Genomic DNA, 12778 nt, shown 5'->3' with positions numbered 1-12778 from the left:
TCAATTTCACTAATGAATACATCTAGTATATATATGTAAAGTATCTATTCTATTAAATGTGTAAATTAATCCTTCCCGATATTAAATGTGTAAATTAATCCTTCCCGATTTGTTTATTTCCTACTTTTTCTATTATCTTATATTTACAGTATATAAATATTTATTAGTGAAATTAATTTTAATAAAAAATAAAAATACCACATAATGACATGTGGAATTTAAGAAAATTTAAAATCTCAAATAATGACATGTGACAAAGTCTTGAGGAAGTGACAAGTGGCAAATATGATTTTGATTTTGTTGGAATCCTAAGTCAGGTAGGACCTTGGAGACCATGCAATCATAATATGGCTAGTTGGTCATGTTTCCTAATTCAAATCTAATAGCAAGTCGGTTATTATATCCTATATAAACATTGTCTTAGCCGTGTTAGGATATGAGATAGTAATTGTAAACAATTTAGTTTTAAGCAAGTTTCTCATTAATCAAAGAGCTATTTTGATTAAACCATTTTGCAATTTACTTTCTTTTCATTAATTGGTATCAGAGCTAAGAAACAAGAAGCTGTGAGATCGATTCCTACCTGTTGTCTGTCCGATGCTTACACCAACAAATTACACTGTCTGGGCCCTGCGTATGAAGGTGGTGCTTAAAATTCACAAGGCTTGGACAGTGATTGATCCAAGAATAGAGAAGAATGCGGAGAAAGATTGCCTTGCTATAGGGTTGCTTTATCAGGCAATTCCAGAAAGCTTGATAATGCAAATTGGTGATGTCGAGTCTTCGAAGGCACTTTGGGATGCAATCAAGACTCGATACATTGGGGCTGATCGAGTGAAGGAGGCCCGTCTTCAAACCCTAAGTTCCGAGTTCGATCGGCTCAGGTTGAATGAATTAGAGACAATCGATAGTTTCTCCAGAAAGTTGTCTGGAATTTCTTCAAAATCGGCGGCATTAGGATTTGTAATCGATGAATCCAAGCTTGTAAAGAAGCTCCTTAAGTCACTGTCACGAAAAATCATTCATATGGTAGCATCACTCGAACAGATTCTAGACCTAAATAATACCAATTTTGATGATGTAGTCGGCAGGATGAAGGCGTATGAAGAGAGAATCAGAGAAGAAGAATCTTATGGTGGTGTGAAAGATCAAGCTCTGTTCGTCGAGCATGGTGGAACCTTGAATCGAAACTGGAGAAGAAAGGGAAAGGCAATGGAGGCTCACGGGTCTGGTGCGACTGGGAAGTCTAATAGCTCAAGTAGATCCGGATCTTGTGGGTCGAATGGATCAAATGGTTCAGGCTCTGGGTCTAAATCAAAACAGGCCTAACAATACCGGGTTCAATAATCACCAGTCCAACAGCAGGCCTAATTCTAATTATGAACCTAATCAAAAAAATAAAAATAAAAAAGACCGGTCCAAAATTATTTGTTACCGGTGCGATAAGCCAGGCCACTTCACGTCTCAATGCCCGGACCGAATCAAAAAATTACAAGAAAGTAATTTTGCTGAATATGAAGATACCGACGATGCCGTATTTTTACACGAGACCGTGTTTTTGAATGAAGAGAAGGTGATACCGCCTCGATACGACTCACAAGACAACGATGTGTGGTATATGGATAATGGGGCGAATAATCACATGACGGGAAACCGGTCATTTTTCTCCGAGCTTGATGAAGGTATAACCGGGAGGGTTAAATTCGGAGATAATTCCTGTGTAAAAATCAAGGGAAACGGTGTTATACTTTTCCAAGGCAAAAGGGGTCAACAAAGGCTGATGATGGAGATTTACTACATACCAGATCTCAAGAACAATATTATAAGTCTCGGACAAGAAACCGAAGCCGGGTGTGATATTCGAATGAAAGATAACTATTTGACCATGCACGATGCCGATAATTGCTTATTAATGAAAGTGCAAAGAACTCCAAACCGCCTTTATAAAATAAAATTACAAATTGGAGTTCCTATTTGCCTTCATTCGAGACTAAGTGAAGATGTGTGGCGATGACATGCAAGACTTGGGCACATCAATTTCGAGTCAATGAAAAAGATGTCCAAGAAGGGTTTAGTCAAGAGTTACCTCAATTTGATCATGAGAATCAATTATGTGAATCGTGCTTGGTCGGCAAGCAAACAAGAAAGTCATTCCCGACTATGACGACATACAAAGTAAAACAACCATTAGAGCTAGTTCATGGTGATTTATGTGGTCCGATCACGCCGGCAACCAAGGGTCAAAATCGGTATATTTTTACACTTATCGATGATTTTTCACAATTTATGTGGATTTATCTTATGAAAGAAAAGAGTAAGGCATTTACACACTTCAAAAAATTCAAAGCTTTGGTGGAGAATGAAATTGGAAAGCCTTTAAAAGTGTTTAGAAGTGATCGAGGAGGTGAGTTTACTTTTCTCAAGTTTAACTCTTTTTGTGAACAAAATGGAGTCAAACGCCACCTTACCACCCCATACTCTCCACAACAAAACGGAATTGTGGAACGAAGAAACCGAACACTAATGGACATGACACGAATCAATCACGTTTACACAAGAGTCCTTGGTGATACAACTCCATACGAAAAGTTGTATAAAAGAAAACCGAATTTAGAAAATGTTCGTATATTTGGGTGTCTAGCACATGCAAAAATTGAACCGGTTAATCTAAAGAAGTTAGATGCAAGATAAAGACCACCAGTGCATGTTGGTTCCGAACAGGGTACGAAAGCTTATCGGTTGTTTAACCCGGTAACACAAAAAATAATCATGAGTTGAGACGTTATTTTTGATGAAACCAAAGGGTGGGATTGGGCTAAAGAAGCAGAAACCAACAATGAAGAACCGGGCTCATTCATAATACCATGGGACTATCCAAGAGACGATGTGAACAACAACCAAGGAAATGATGTAAACAATGATCCAATTGAACCAATTGAATCGGATCATGAGATTGGAGACGGAGCGGAAGTACAAGATAATGAACAACCAAGTATGGTAAATAATAATGTTCAACAAGGAGCTGCAAGTTAAAGACCCTCAAGAACAAGAGTACCTCCAAGATGATTTCAAGATTATGAACTTGATCTTGATAATCTCGAAGAAGTCCTTCTAAGTTAGAACCGGAAAACCGGACCGGAACCGTTAGAACCGGAATATATAGAACCGGTTCCGGGTCTAAAAATTGGCTTTATCCGGGTTTTGGGTAATCCGAGTTTAGGTCCATCGGGTCCGGGTAAACCGGGTCTAAAAACCGGAATCGGTGTTCGAAACCGGAACCACTTTTAGGACCGGAACCGGTTTTTGTGAAACATTTAAAAGATGCATATCTCATTCGTTTCAACCCCGATTGACATGCGGTTTTTTCCAACATGTAGTTTAGAGTTTGTACATGACTTTAGACTATAAATTTGCCATTTTTAGTGTAATGCCCTGTTCTAAAATATTCATTTATGGAATTTCAAAGGCCAAGGCCAGGGGCGTTTTAGTCCTTTATTAAATATGGAGGTATTATTCGAGAAGTTTGTGGGCCAGGGTGTATTGTTAGAAACGTAGGGTTTCTCGTCACCTTTCCGTGGATATAAAGTTTGCCGGAATCGGATCAAGAATAAAGAAGTTACAACACTTTGAAGATGTTGACAATGATGGCCCCTTAATGGAAAAGTTGGCAAGGATGCCCCCTTTGCATGCATGTAGTGCACGCGTGTTTAGCTGGGTACGCCCAGCGTAGAAGAGCAAGTGATCGCGGGTCCGGGTAGGCGTACGCCCAGTGTACGAGAAGTACGCCCAACATACGCTCAGAGTCTCAAAACCCTAATTTTTTAGGGTAAGTCACTATATAAAGAACATGATACCTTGGTTTTCAGCCTCCCTCTCATTCTCACTCAGCCACCACGAAACCCTAAACTCTCTAGAGTGTTCTTGGAGATTGTAAGGCCATTTTGTGTGCATTTTGGTGCTTTTGGGGTGGAGTGACCATCTTGAGGTCTCATTGATCAAGGAAGAGCCTTTGGATCCAAGTTCTTTAGCTCAATTGCAAGCTCCTGAAGGTATAAAGTTTCTAACTTTCCTCTTAGAAGCTTAGATCTAGATCTAGGGAGCTTTTGGGACCTTTTTAGGTCCAAAAGTTGGACCTTTAAGATGTAACTTCGCCTTCAAGCTTGGGATTGCCACCCTTAGAGCTAAAAGTTCCCCATAAGCAGTAAAGTCTCGATCTTTAAGGTCCCAATAAGCTCATGCATGAGATCTAGCCTTGGTTTTAGAAGAGTATGGTCACCTTTTTGAGTTTGAGTGTATTTGGTGGATTGCAAGTCACCAAGTTAGTGACTTTATGGACTAAGACATCAGCAAGGACCTGGATCTGATTTAGTAGCCTCTGGAGTGGGGTATTAAGCACTTAATGGAAAAGTGTCTTAATAGGATGGTTACGCCGAGCGTAAGTGAAGGTACGCCACGCGTACTCACTAGCAGGCCAATACGCTTAGCGTACAATGGAGTACGCCCAACGTACTCAGCAGAGTTGGCCTTTGTGCATATTAGGCCTCGGTGTAGGCTGTGTTGTGGATTTTGGGCCTGTGAGCCATAGTGGGCCATCAAAAGTCAGTTAGATTATGGGCCAGGGACATTTTTGGGCTTAAGTAGGGCCCCGATGAGGAGTTAGGCCCAATTTAGACAATTGGGCCATTAGTGGGCCTTTAGTGGGCTATTGATGGACTTAGAAGAATTAAAGGGTTTGGGGCTTGGTTATGACCCACACCATAGTAGGGGGTAAAATAGTCATTTTACCCGTAGATGGATCCTTATTCTGATTTAGTGTTTTAATTGGTCATGATAGTCGGGGAGCAGTCAGAACAGCAGTCAGGGATTTCTTACTCAGGCTTTTAGCAGTCAGTTCTTCGAGGTGAGTTTCCTTCCAGTAGGAACGGTTCTACGGCCACAATGCCAACCCGTCTAGTTAGCAGTAGTTTCCGGACCTCGGTCCGATGCAGTAGTTCAGTGTGCTTGATGTCTTTGTGATTCAAGCATGTTTTTGTGTTATGTGCTCCGAACTTCGGTTCGATACAGTATGCAGTATACGTGATCATGCTAGTTGATATGTTTATGCTATGTTATGTTCAGTTAGTCCGAGCTTCAGCCCGATGCAGGGGCAAGGCCCCAGTTAGTCCGAGCTTCGGCCCGATGCAGTTAGCCGAACTTCGGTCCGATGCAGGGGCAAGGCCCCAGTTAGTCCGGGCTTCGGCCCGATGTAGTTCCCGGACTTCGGTCCGATGCAGGGGGGGCAAGGCCCCAGTGAGTCCGGGCTTTGGCCCGATGCAGTTAGCCAAACTTCGGTCCGATGCAGTGGGCAAGGCCCATTTTGTGCTTATTATGTTATTGTATGGTAAGTGGTAGTTTGGGGGAGCTCACTAAGCTTCGTGCTTAGAGTTTCAGTTTTGGTTTCAGGTACTTCCGCAAGTAAAGGGAAGAGCTTGGGATGATGGCATTGCACACACCACAACTTCAGTTTTTGTCCTGGGAGTTGATTTAACTTTTCATAGATATGATTTGATACAGTTTTCTCGTGATACTTTGTTATGGTTTTGAGATATTGACGTATGGGTTTTTACTTTATGGTATTGATATAATGATTTTAGTAATGACTAAACAAAATTTTTGGGTCGTATTTTGGGTCGTTACATTTAGTTTTATATTCATTGACTTACAGTCCCCCAAAATCGAGATATCAAAGCTGGAAGTTTTTAGTTTTTCAATTTTTTTGTATTCGGTGAAAGTTTTAAAACATGCATATCTAATTCGTTTGAAGTCGGATTGACATGTGGTTTTTTCCAACTTGTAGTTTACAGTTTGTACATGAGTTTAGACTATAATTTTGTCATTTTTGGTTTAACATTCAATGATTTACAGTCCTCTGAAGTCAGGATATCAAAACTGAAAATTTTCAATTTTCAGCTATTTGTTTTTGTACTTTGTATTATGTGAAAATGTTAACACATGCATATCTCATTTATTTAAAGTCGGATTGACATGCGGTTTTTTCCAGAGTGTATTTTATATTTTGTACATGATTTTAGACTATAATTTTGTTAAATTTGGTTTCACATTCAATGAGTTACAGTCCCCCAAATTCGGGATATCATTATGAAAATTTTCAAAGCTCAACCCACTAAGTAGTAAGTAATTACCAAAAAATTCCGGGTTTTCTGGGTCTAAACCCACTTTATCCGGTTCCATCCTACCCACTTTGATGTTTCCGGGTTTTTTCGGTTCTAGACCCACTTTACCCGGAACCAAACCGGAACTGGTTCCTATATACCGGTCCGGTTTCCGGTTCTACAAAATCCCGTTAACCGGTTCCGGGTATTTCGGGTCCGGGTCTATCCGGTCCGGGTTTGGACCCACTTTCATCCCTAGGTTATAGTGATAGTAGTCACAGTGTTGACCCAGATGACGGAAGAAGCACAACCGGTCACATTTTCTACTATGGGTCATCTCCAATTACATGGTGTTCGCAAAAGCAAGATACCGTTGCTTTATCATCTTGTGAGGCGGAATTCATGGAAGCTACAGCAACCGCATGTCAAGCAATATGGCTTCAAGATTTGCTTGGAGAAATCATGAACAAAGCACAAGAGAAAGTGATTCTTAAAGTTGATAACAAGTCCGCTATCGAACTAACAAAGAATCCCATCTTTCATGGAAGAAGTAAACACACCCACATGAGGTTTCACTTCATTCATAATTGTGTTGAAAAGGAACAAGTGGAGGTGGAGTACATTCCCGGTGAAGAACAATGACGGATATCGTTACAAAGTCATTAGCTCGAGTCAAGTTCAAGGAAATGCGGAGCTTGATCGGGGTTGAAGAATTCTCTAGAAGGACTTAGAGATTCGGGGGTGATTGTTGGAATCCTAAGTCACGTAGGACCTTGGAGACCAAGCAATCATAATATGGCAAGTTGGTCATGTTTCCTAATTCCAATCTAATAGCAAGTCGGTTATTAGATCCTATATAAACATTGTCTTAGCCGTGTTAGGGTATGAGATAGTAATTGTAAACAAGTGAGTTTTAAACAAGTTTCTCATTAATCAAAGAGCTATTTTGATTAAACCGTTTTGCAATTTACTTTCTTTTCATTAGATTTATTATGGTAGATATATTTCTTGATTTGTTGAAAAAAACTATAACATCTTAAAATTTGAAGATTTAGTTTGTAGAATAATTAAATTAAATAAAATTGAACTTGAGGCAAAATTCAAACTTGGGGAAAATTGGTGAAGAAATGTAAAAATGATTTCTATTGCTCACTTAATTAAATTTGTAGTGGACCATATTTTCTATGTAGTTATTGAAAGAAGTAAATAAATTTAAAATGAATATAATGGAAATAAAGAAGTACATATAAGAAAAAAAAGATATAACTACTTCACTATAATAAGCGTCCTACTTTAGAAACATGCAAATTTCATATAAATACATAATAAATGTGTTATAATTGTTAAAATGCTTAATTGAGACAATAGATAAGATAATCGACTTTAGATACATCCAACTTTATAGATAACAAACTAAATTATATTAACTATATAATAATTGTATTATATTATAACCTTAATATTTTATGCATTATTAGGATGTTATAAGTTTTTCCAACAAAATCAAGAAGCATATCTACAAGAACCAAAAATCATGAAAATATACAACAAACGATCATTTGGTAATTAAAGCGATCCCAAGACCCTCATGTCCCCCAAGATCACATTAGCTTATATGACTGTGCATTCCACACATTCAAACTTATTTTAATGTTTCGTATTTTATGAAAAATACAGTTATAATATAACCAAAACATATTTATACATAAAATTATGATTTTAATATAAAAAACCTTGTATTTATATAAAAAAATGTGGTTTTTAAATGAAAAAATGTTTTTATATGATTTCAAATGTAAAAAATTATTTATACAGTTTCAAATGGAAAATGGCCAACACCGAACGAAATTGAAAAAATAATGTTCGATTTGGAACAAAAAATTAAAATTGAAAAATTGAAAAAAAAATCTTAGTAACATTTTTTTATGACTAATAAGTCTTTTTTATAATCTTACAACGAACGAGAAGGAAAACGGAAAACAAGTTGCACCGTTAAACATTTTCTTATGGTAACAAAATTGAAAAAAAAAAAAAACAAAAAAACTTAAAGTTTTTAGTGTATTTTTTTTTTCAAAAATGTCAACATGACATATCATTAAAATTGACATATACGTTCTCAAAACTAACAATTATCATCTCACGTTAGCAGACAACCGAATTAAACAGTCAAATGGTCAAAATTGTTACAAATAGTTAAAAAAAATAACGTGTCAAAAATTAGTTTTCATATAAACGAATTTAGTTTACCTTTTTATATACAAAAACCCTACGATTCCATAACAAATTTTTAGCACCAATATAACTAGAATAAATTAAGAAATTAGGTCAACAAGTAGTTCTGAATTGCAGTCAACAGAATGACTAAACTAATGACGAGAATATTAGGATTTTTATATGTTTTATAGTTAACAACTTAACATGACTAAAGTAGTGAATTGCAGTCAAGAGATTAACTAAACTATACATTTTTATATCAATTGAAATACTCGGTTTTATGACTTAGAACTTAATTTCTGTAAGTAATAGTTAATAAATAAAAAAGGTAAAACCAAAATTAGAAAGAGAACTTTCAGAAATTTTGCCTGTCTTTTTATATTCAATATATGATTATATTTTATAAATAAATATGTTTCATTTACTCGATCTTTTTCCAACCGCCTGTTTAATCATATCCTCCTATATTTTAAAACTTTAGCCTACTTTTTCTCTCTCGATGTCCGTAAAGCAAACGTTTTTGCTTTCGATTCGTTAAGAGTATTTGAGAGCAGTCGATACTGCAAGTTTACTCCTGAACTTGAAGGAAATTACAAGATTGTCCCATCTCCAGTCATCGTTATCATTAATAACTTCTGCTTTAGCTTAGTTTCATCACAATAGAACACACACACAGAGACACGAATCAAGCTCTCATCAGATCTGCTCACAAAATATCTCCACACAAAACCCTAAAAAATTTAATATCCTTACTTACTTCACCCACAAGTTTCAAATACCGACAAAGCTTATAAACCAAGCAGATTTAATTCTGATAATGATTCAAGAAAACAAAAGGTGAAAGGAACTCATGCTCATCATGATTCTCAAGCATTATTCATCGGTTCCACCTCTATTTGTTCTTAGATGTTAAAGCATCGGCACATGAATTTCATCTCTCACAGAATTTAACTTTTATTGATTTTTATTTTTAATTTAAGAGTTGGGTTTTGATGAATTTTGATATGAGCAATCAGAACAATAATGGGTTGCTCAGGTTTCGGTCGGCACCTAGCTCTGTTCTTCAGAGTTTCGTTAATGATATTGAAAAACCCAGAGATGTAAATGATGGGTTGAATTACAATTTGGTTTCTCAGAGTTATCAAGATCTACAAGAAGAGGTGGATCTTAAACCTAATTTGATTACTGGGTTCTCTTTGAATCCTCAATTGCAATCATCTCATTATCCGAGACAGAGTACAAGTCAAACAAGCATGGATAGTACAAATTCATACAGCAGGGAAGCTCACTTAAGCTCGTCCATGGCGATGAGTATTGATAATTTGAGCCAGCAATCTAAAATGGGTTCGAGTCTTTTGAGACAAAACAGCTCTCCTGCTGGATTATTCTCTCACCTCAATCACCCAAATGGTACTGTTCAATGTTCTTGATTATATTCATGTTCTTTTCCCTCAAAATTTTAATTTTTTTTTCTGGGTATGTCATGAAATCGTTCTTGTTTATATCAATGGATTGAAGTTCGATTCGTTTTTTTTACATGAAATTCGTATTCAATTTCGATCTCGTTTTTTTGGATTTTTTTACCATTTATGGTAATAGCTGTTGGAGTAAAAAATTTCTATATTTGGGGTCTGTCTTTTGATCCATGTATCTATCTACTTATGAATGTTTATCCCTTTTTAACTTTGCACACCTTCCGCCATGATTAAAACATGGTTTTGATTTTGAAAACTTTATTATTCCACTTAAACTTTTCTAATCCATCTTAGACTATTAAATTGATAAAATCAAAATTAAACCGAATTTCTTCAAAAATTATAAATTCAAGGTATCAAGTTACACTTCATATTTTCGGATTATATCCAATAAAAAACCGTTCATCTCATTCGGGGTTTCGGATATTCTAAAGAATCAAGAACCAAAAACCGAAAAGAAAAAAATTAACAATCTTGAGTTCAATTAATGAATGTTATTCAGCAAAAATATGCAGGTTATGGTTCAATGAGGGGTACAATTGGAAGTTACAGATTGGGAAATAATGTGAACAACAATGGTGATCTAATTTCATCTTCAAGCAGATTAAAGAGACAAATGAGTTCCTCATCTTTAGGAATGCTCCCACGGATCTCTGAAATCGAGCCCGTTACGGTTGAACCGGGGGTCCTTAACGATGCATCGGATTATCCTTTTGGTTCATGGGAACACGACTCTTCACCCTTCATTGACAACTTCACCGGGCTCAAAAGAGAGATAGAAACTCGGGTATTGTTTATCAAAACACATCTTGGATTCTTGACCTCACTTTCATATTGTTCTTGTTATACAATGCTATAGTTAATAGATTTTTCACAATATAATGTTCTAATAAAACATAATTTGAAATACAATGCTACAATAAAAAACAACTCGCATATTACAAAAAGACAACGAGTAAAACGATTATGTTTTTGTCAGGTTTGATGTTTAACTACTAATACTTTATCTTTTTCCAATCAAATCACAAAAGTATCAAAGTACTAATATTTTATCTTTTCCAATCAAATCACAAAAGTTTCAAAATATAATAAGAGATAATTGGACATGTTATACTAGGTTTCACCATATGGTAATTTTCCAAATTAACCATTTTCACTTACCTAAGGTGAGAAATGGTTAATTTTGAAAAACTTCTAAAACTTGTATGTTTGATTAGAAAAAATAAAGTATAAACGGTTAAACTGCAAAATTGCCCTAAAAACATGGGAAGTACATTGCTATTTTCTGCATTTATAATTTTAGTAAATTGCTTGATTTTAGAATGGCGATCATCTTGGCAATCAAATACCGATGTTGTCACATCACTTGAGCTTACCGAAAACCTCAATAGAAATGGCGGCTGTTGAAAAGTTACTTCATTTTCAAGATTCTGTACCCTGCAAGATTCGTGCAAAACGAGGATGTGCTACACATCCACGAAGCATTGCTGAGAGGGTAATTTAGAAATTTTGACGTTTGATTTTTGGTCTTTTTTTAATCATTCATCAATTTCTTTAGGTTCGAAGAACACGAATAAGTGAAAGAATGAGGAAATTACAAGAACTGGTCCCACACATGGACAAGGTATCGACCTTTTCAATATATGTATATAGAGAGAGGTTAAATGCCAAGGAATAACAACGTTCTCTCACAATTTGTCTATCATAATATAAGATTTTAATTTTTTCCTAGTAAAATATCGAACATGAGAAAATATTCTCAATTATAGCGGTGCCAACCGAATATTAAACAATTTTCATTGCTGTAATTGCACATTTTTTAAATATAACGCTATAATTGGGTAATTAACAAAGTACAACGTTTCCATAAGAACACAAATGGAAGTACAATGTTGCAACAAAGGAAATGAAAGTAGGATGTGATAATTCACAAATAAATGAAAGTATATTATGCGTTCTTGGATTTAGGCCATGAATATATACACGCTAGTACTCTTTAAAGACAACTTTTGGAAAACTAGAATCTAAATGTTCTTTATGTTATGGGTAGCAAACAAACACATCGGACATGTTGGATTTGGCTGTTGATTACATCAAAGATCTTCAAGAACAGTACAAGGTATCAAAGGAACAACCTTAACTTTCTCAACTAATTACTATTTATATTTTTTAAAGTTTTTTTTATTTTATTTTATTTTATTTTATTTTTTTTTTTCTGTTTTGTTTGATCGATACCATTTTTGTTAATATTCAAATTTTTATTTTTATTTGTAGGTGTTGAAGGATGGTCGAGCAAACTGTGTATGTTCTGCAAGGTCGGGTCCAACCTAAGCTTATGAAGAAATTTTTTTGTTGGTTATATATATATATATATATATATATATATATATATATATATATATATATATATATATATATATATATATATATTTCTTATGTACTTCTGGTTATTATCCAAAAGAACGTAAGTGAGGATAAACTGTTAGTTACTAGCTTACGTATTAGTTTGACAAATGTTATATTAACGGTTGTCAAACGAAATATAAAAATATAAAATATTATTAGGTATAATAAAGTTTTTATTTAGTTGTACATGGAATGTAATAACATTAATATTTGCTATATATAGTAATATACATATATAAATTGTAATAGTGGACCATGAAGTGTGAACACAGTTTCAAATGGCGGTCTAACCAGTTTAGGAAAGAAAAATGTTGTTAGGAAATGTCTTTTTCTGGAAAGAAAGTGACGCAACATGGCGTGACACTTTGTATTTAATTTTTCATCTGTCACGTAAAACATATGTTGGCCCCTGATAACCCTCCCTCATAAATTGCAATTATTTTTGTTTGTACCTTTTCTCTTTAGGTCATCATCATTCATCAATGCATTTATAAAAGTATTTCATTTGTTTCCATTTTTTTTAATTACTTT

General features: G+C 35.3%; 1 protein-coding gene across 1 annotated transcript; it reads left to right on the top strand.

Moving 5' to 3' along the window:
* Positions 1–8818: 8818 nt before the first annotated feature.
* On the top strand, positions 8819–12481 carry LOC145073783 (transcription factor bHLH130-like). Its single transcript, XM_079020275.1, has 6 exons — positions 8819–9776; positions 10357–10628; positions 11163–11336; positions 11400–11465; positions 11892–11960; positions 12116–12481. Exons 1-6 carry the CDS (start codon positions 9359–9361, stop codon positions 12170–12172), a joined length of 1056 nt encoding a protein of 351 aa, XP_078876401.1. The 5' UTR covers positions 8819–9358; the 3' UTR covers positions 12173–12481.
* Positions 12482–12778: the final 297 nt, after the last annotated feature.

The sequence above is a fragment of the Lactuca serriola genome, chromosome 9, assembly GCF_051521515.1.
Source record: "Lactuca serriola cultivar US96UC23 chromosome 9, Lser_US96UC23_V15, whole genome shotgun sequence".
In the NCBI taxonomy this organism is placed as follows: Eukaryota; Viridiplantae; Streptophyta; class Magnoliopsida; order Asterales; family Asteraceae; genus Lactuca; species Lactuca serriola.
The sequence above is the reverse complement of the archived record's forward strand: the minus strand, read 5'-3'. Positions and strand labels throughout refer to the sequence as shown.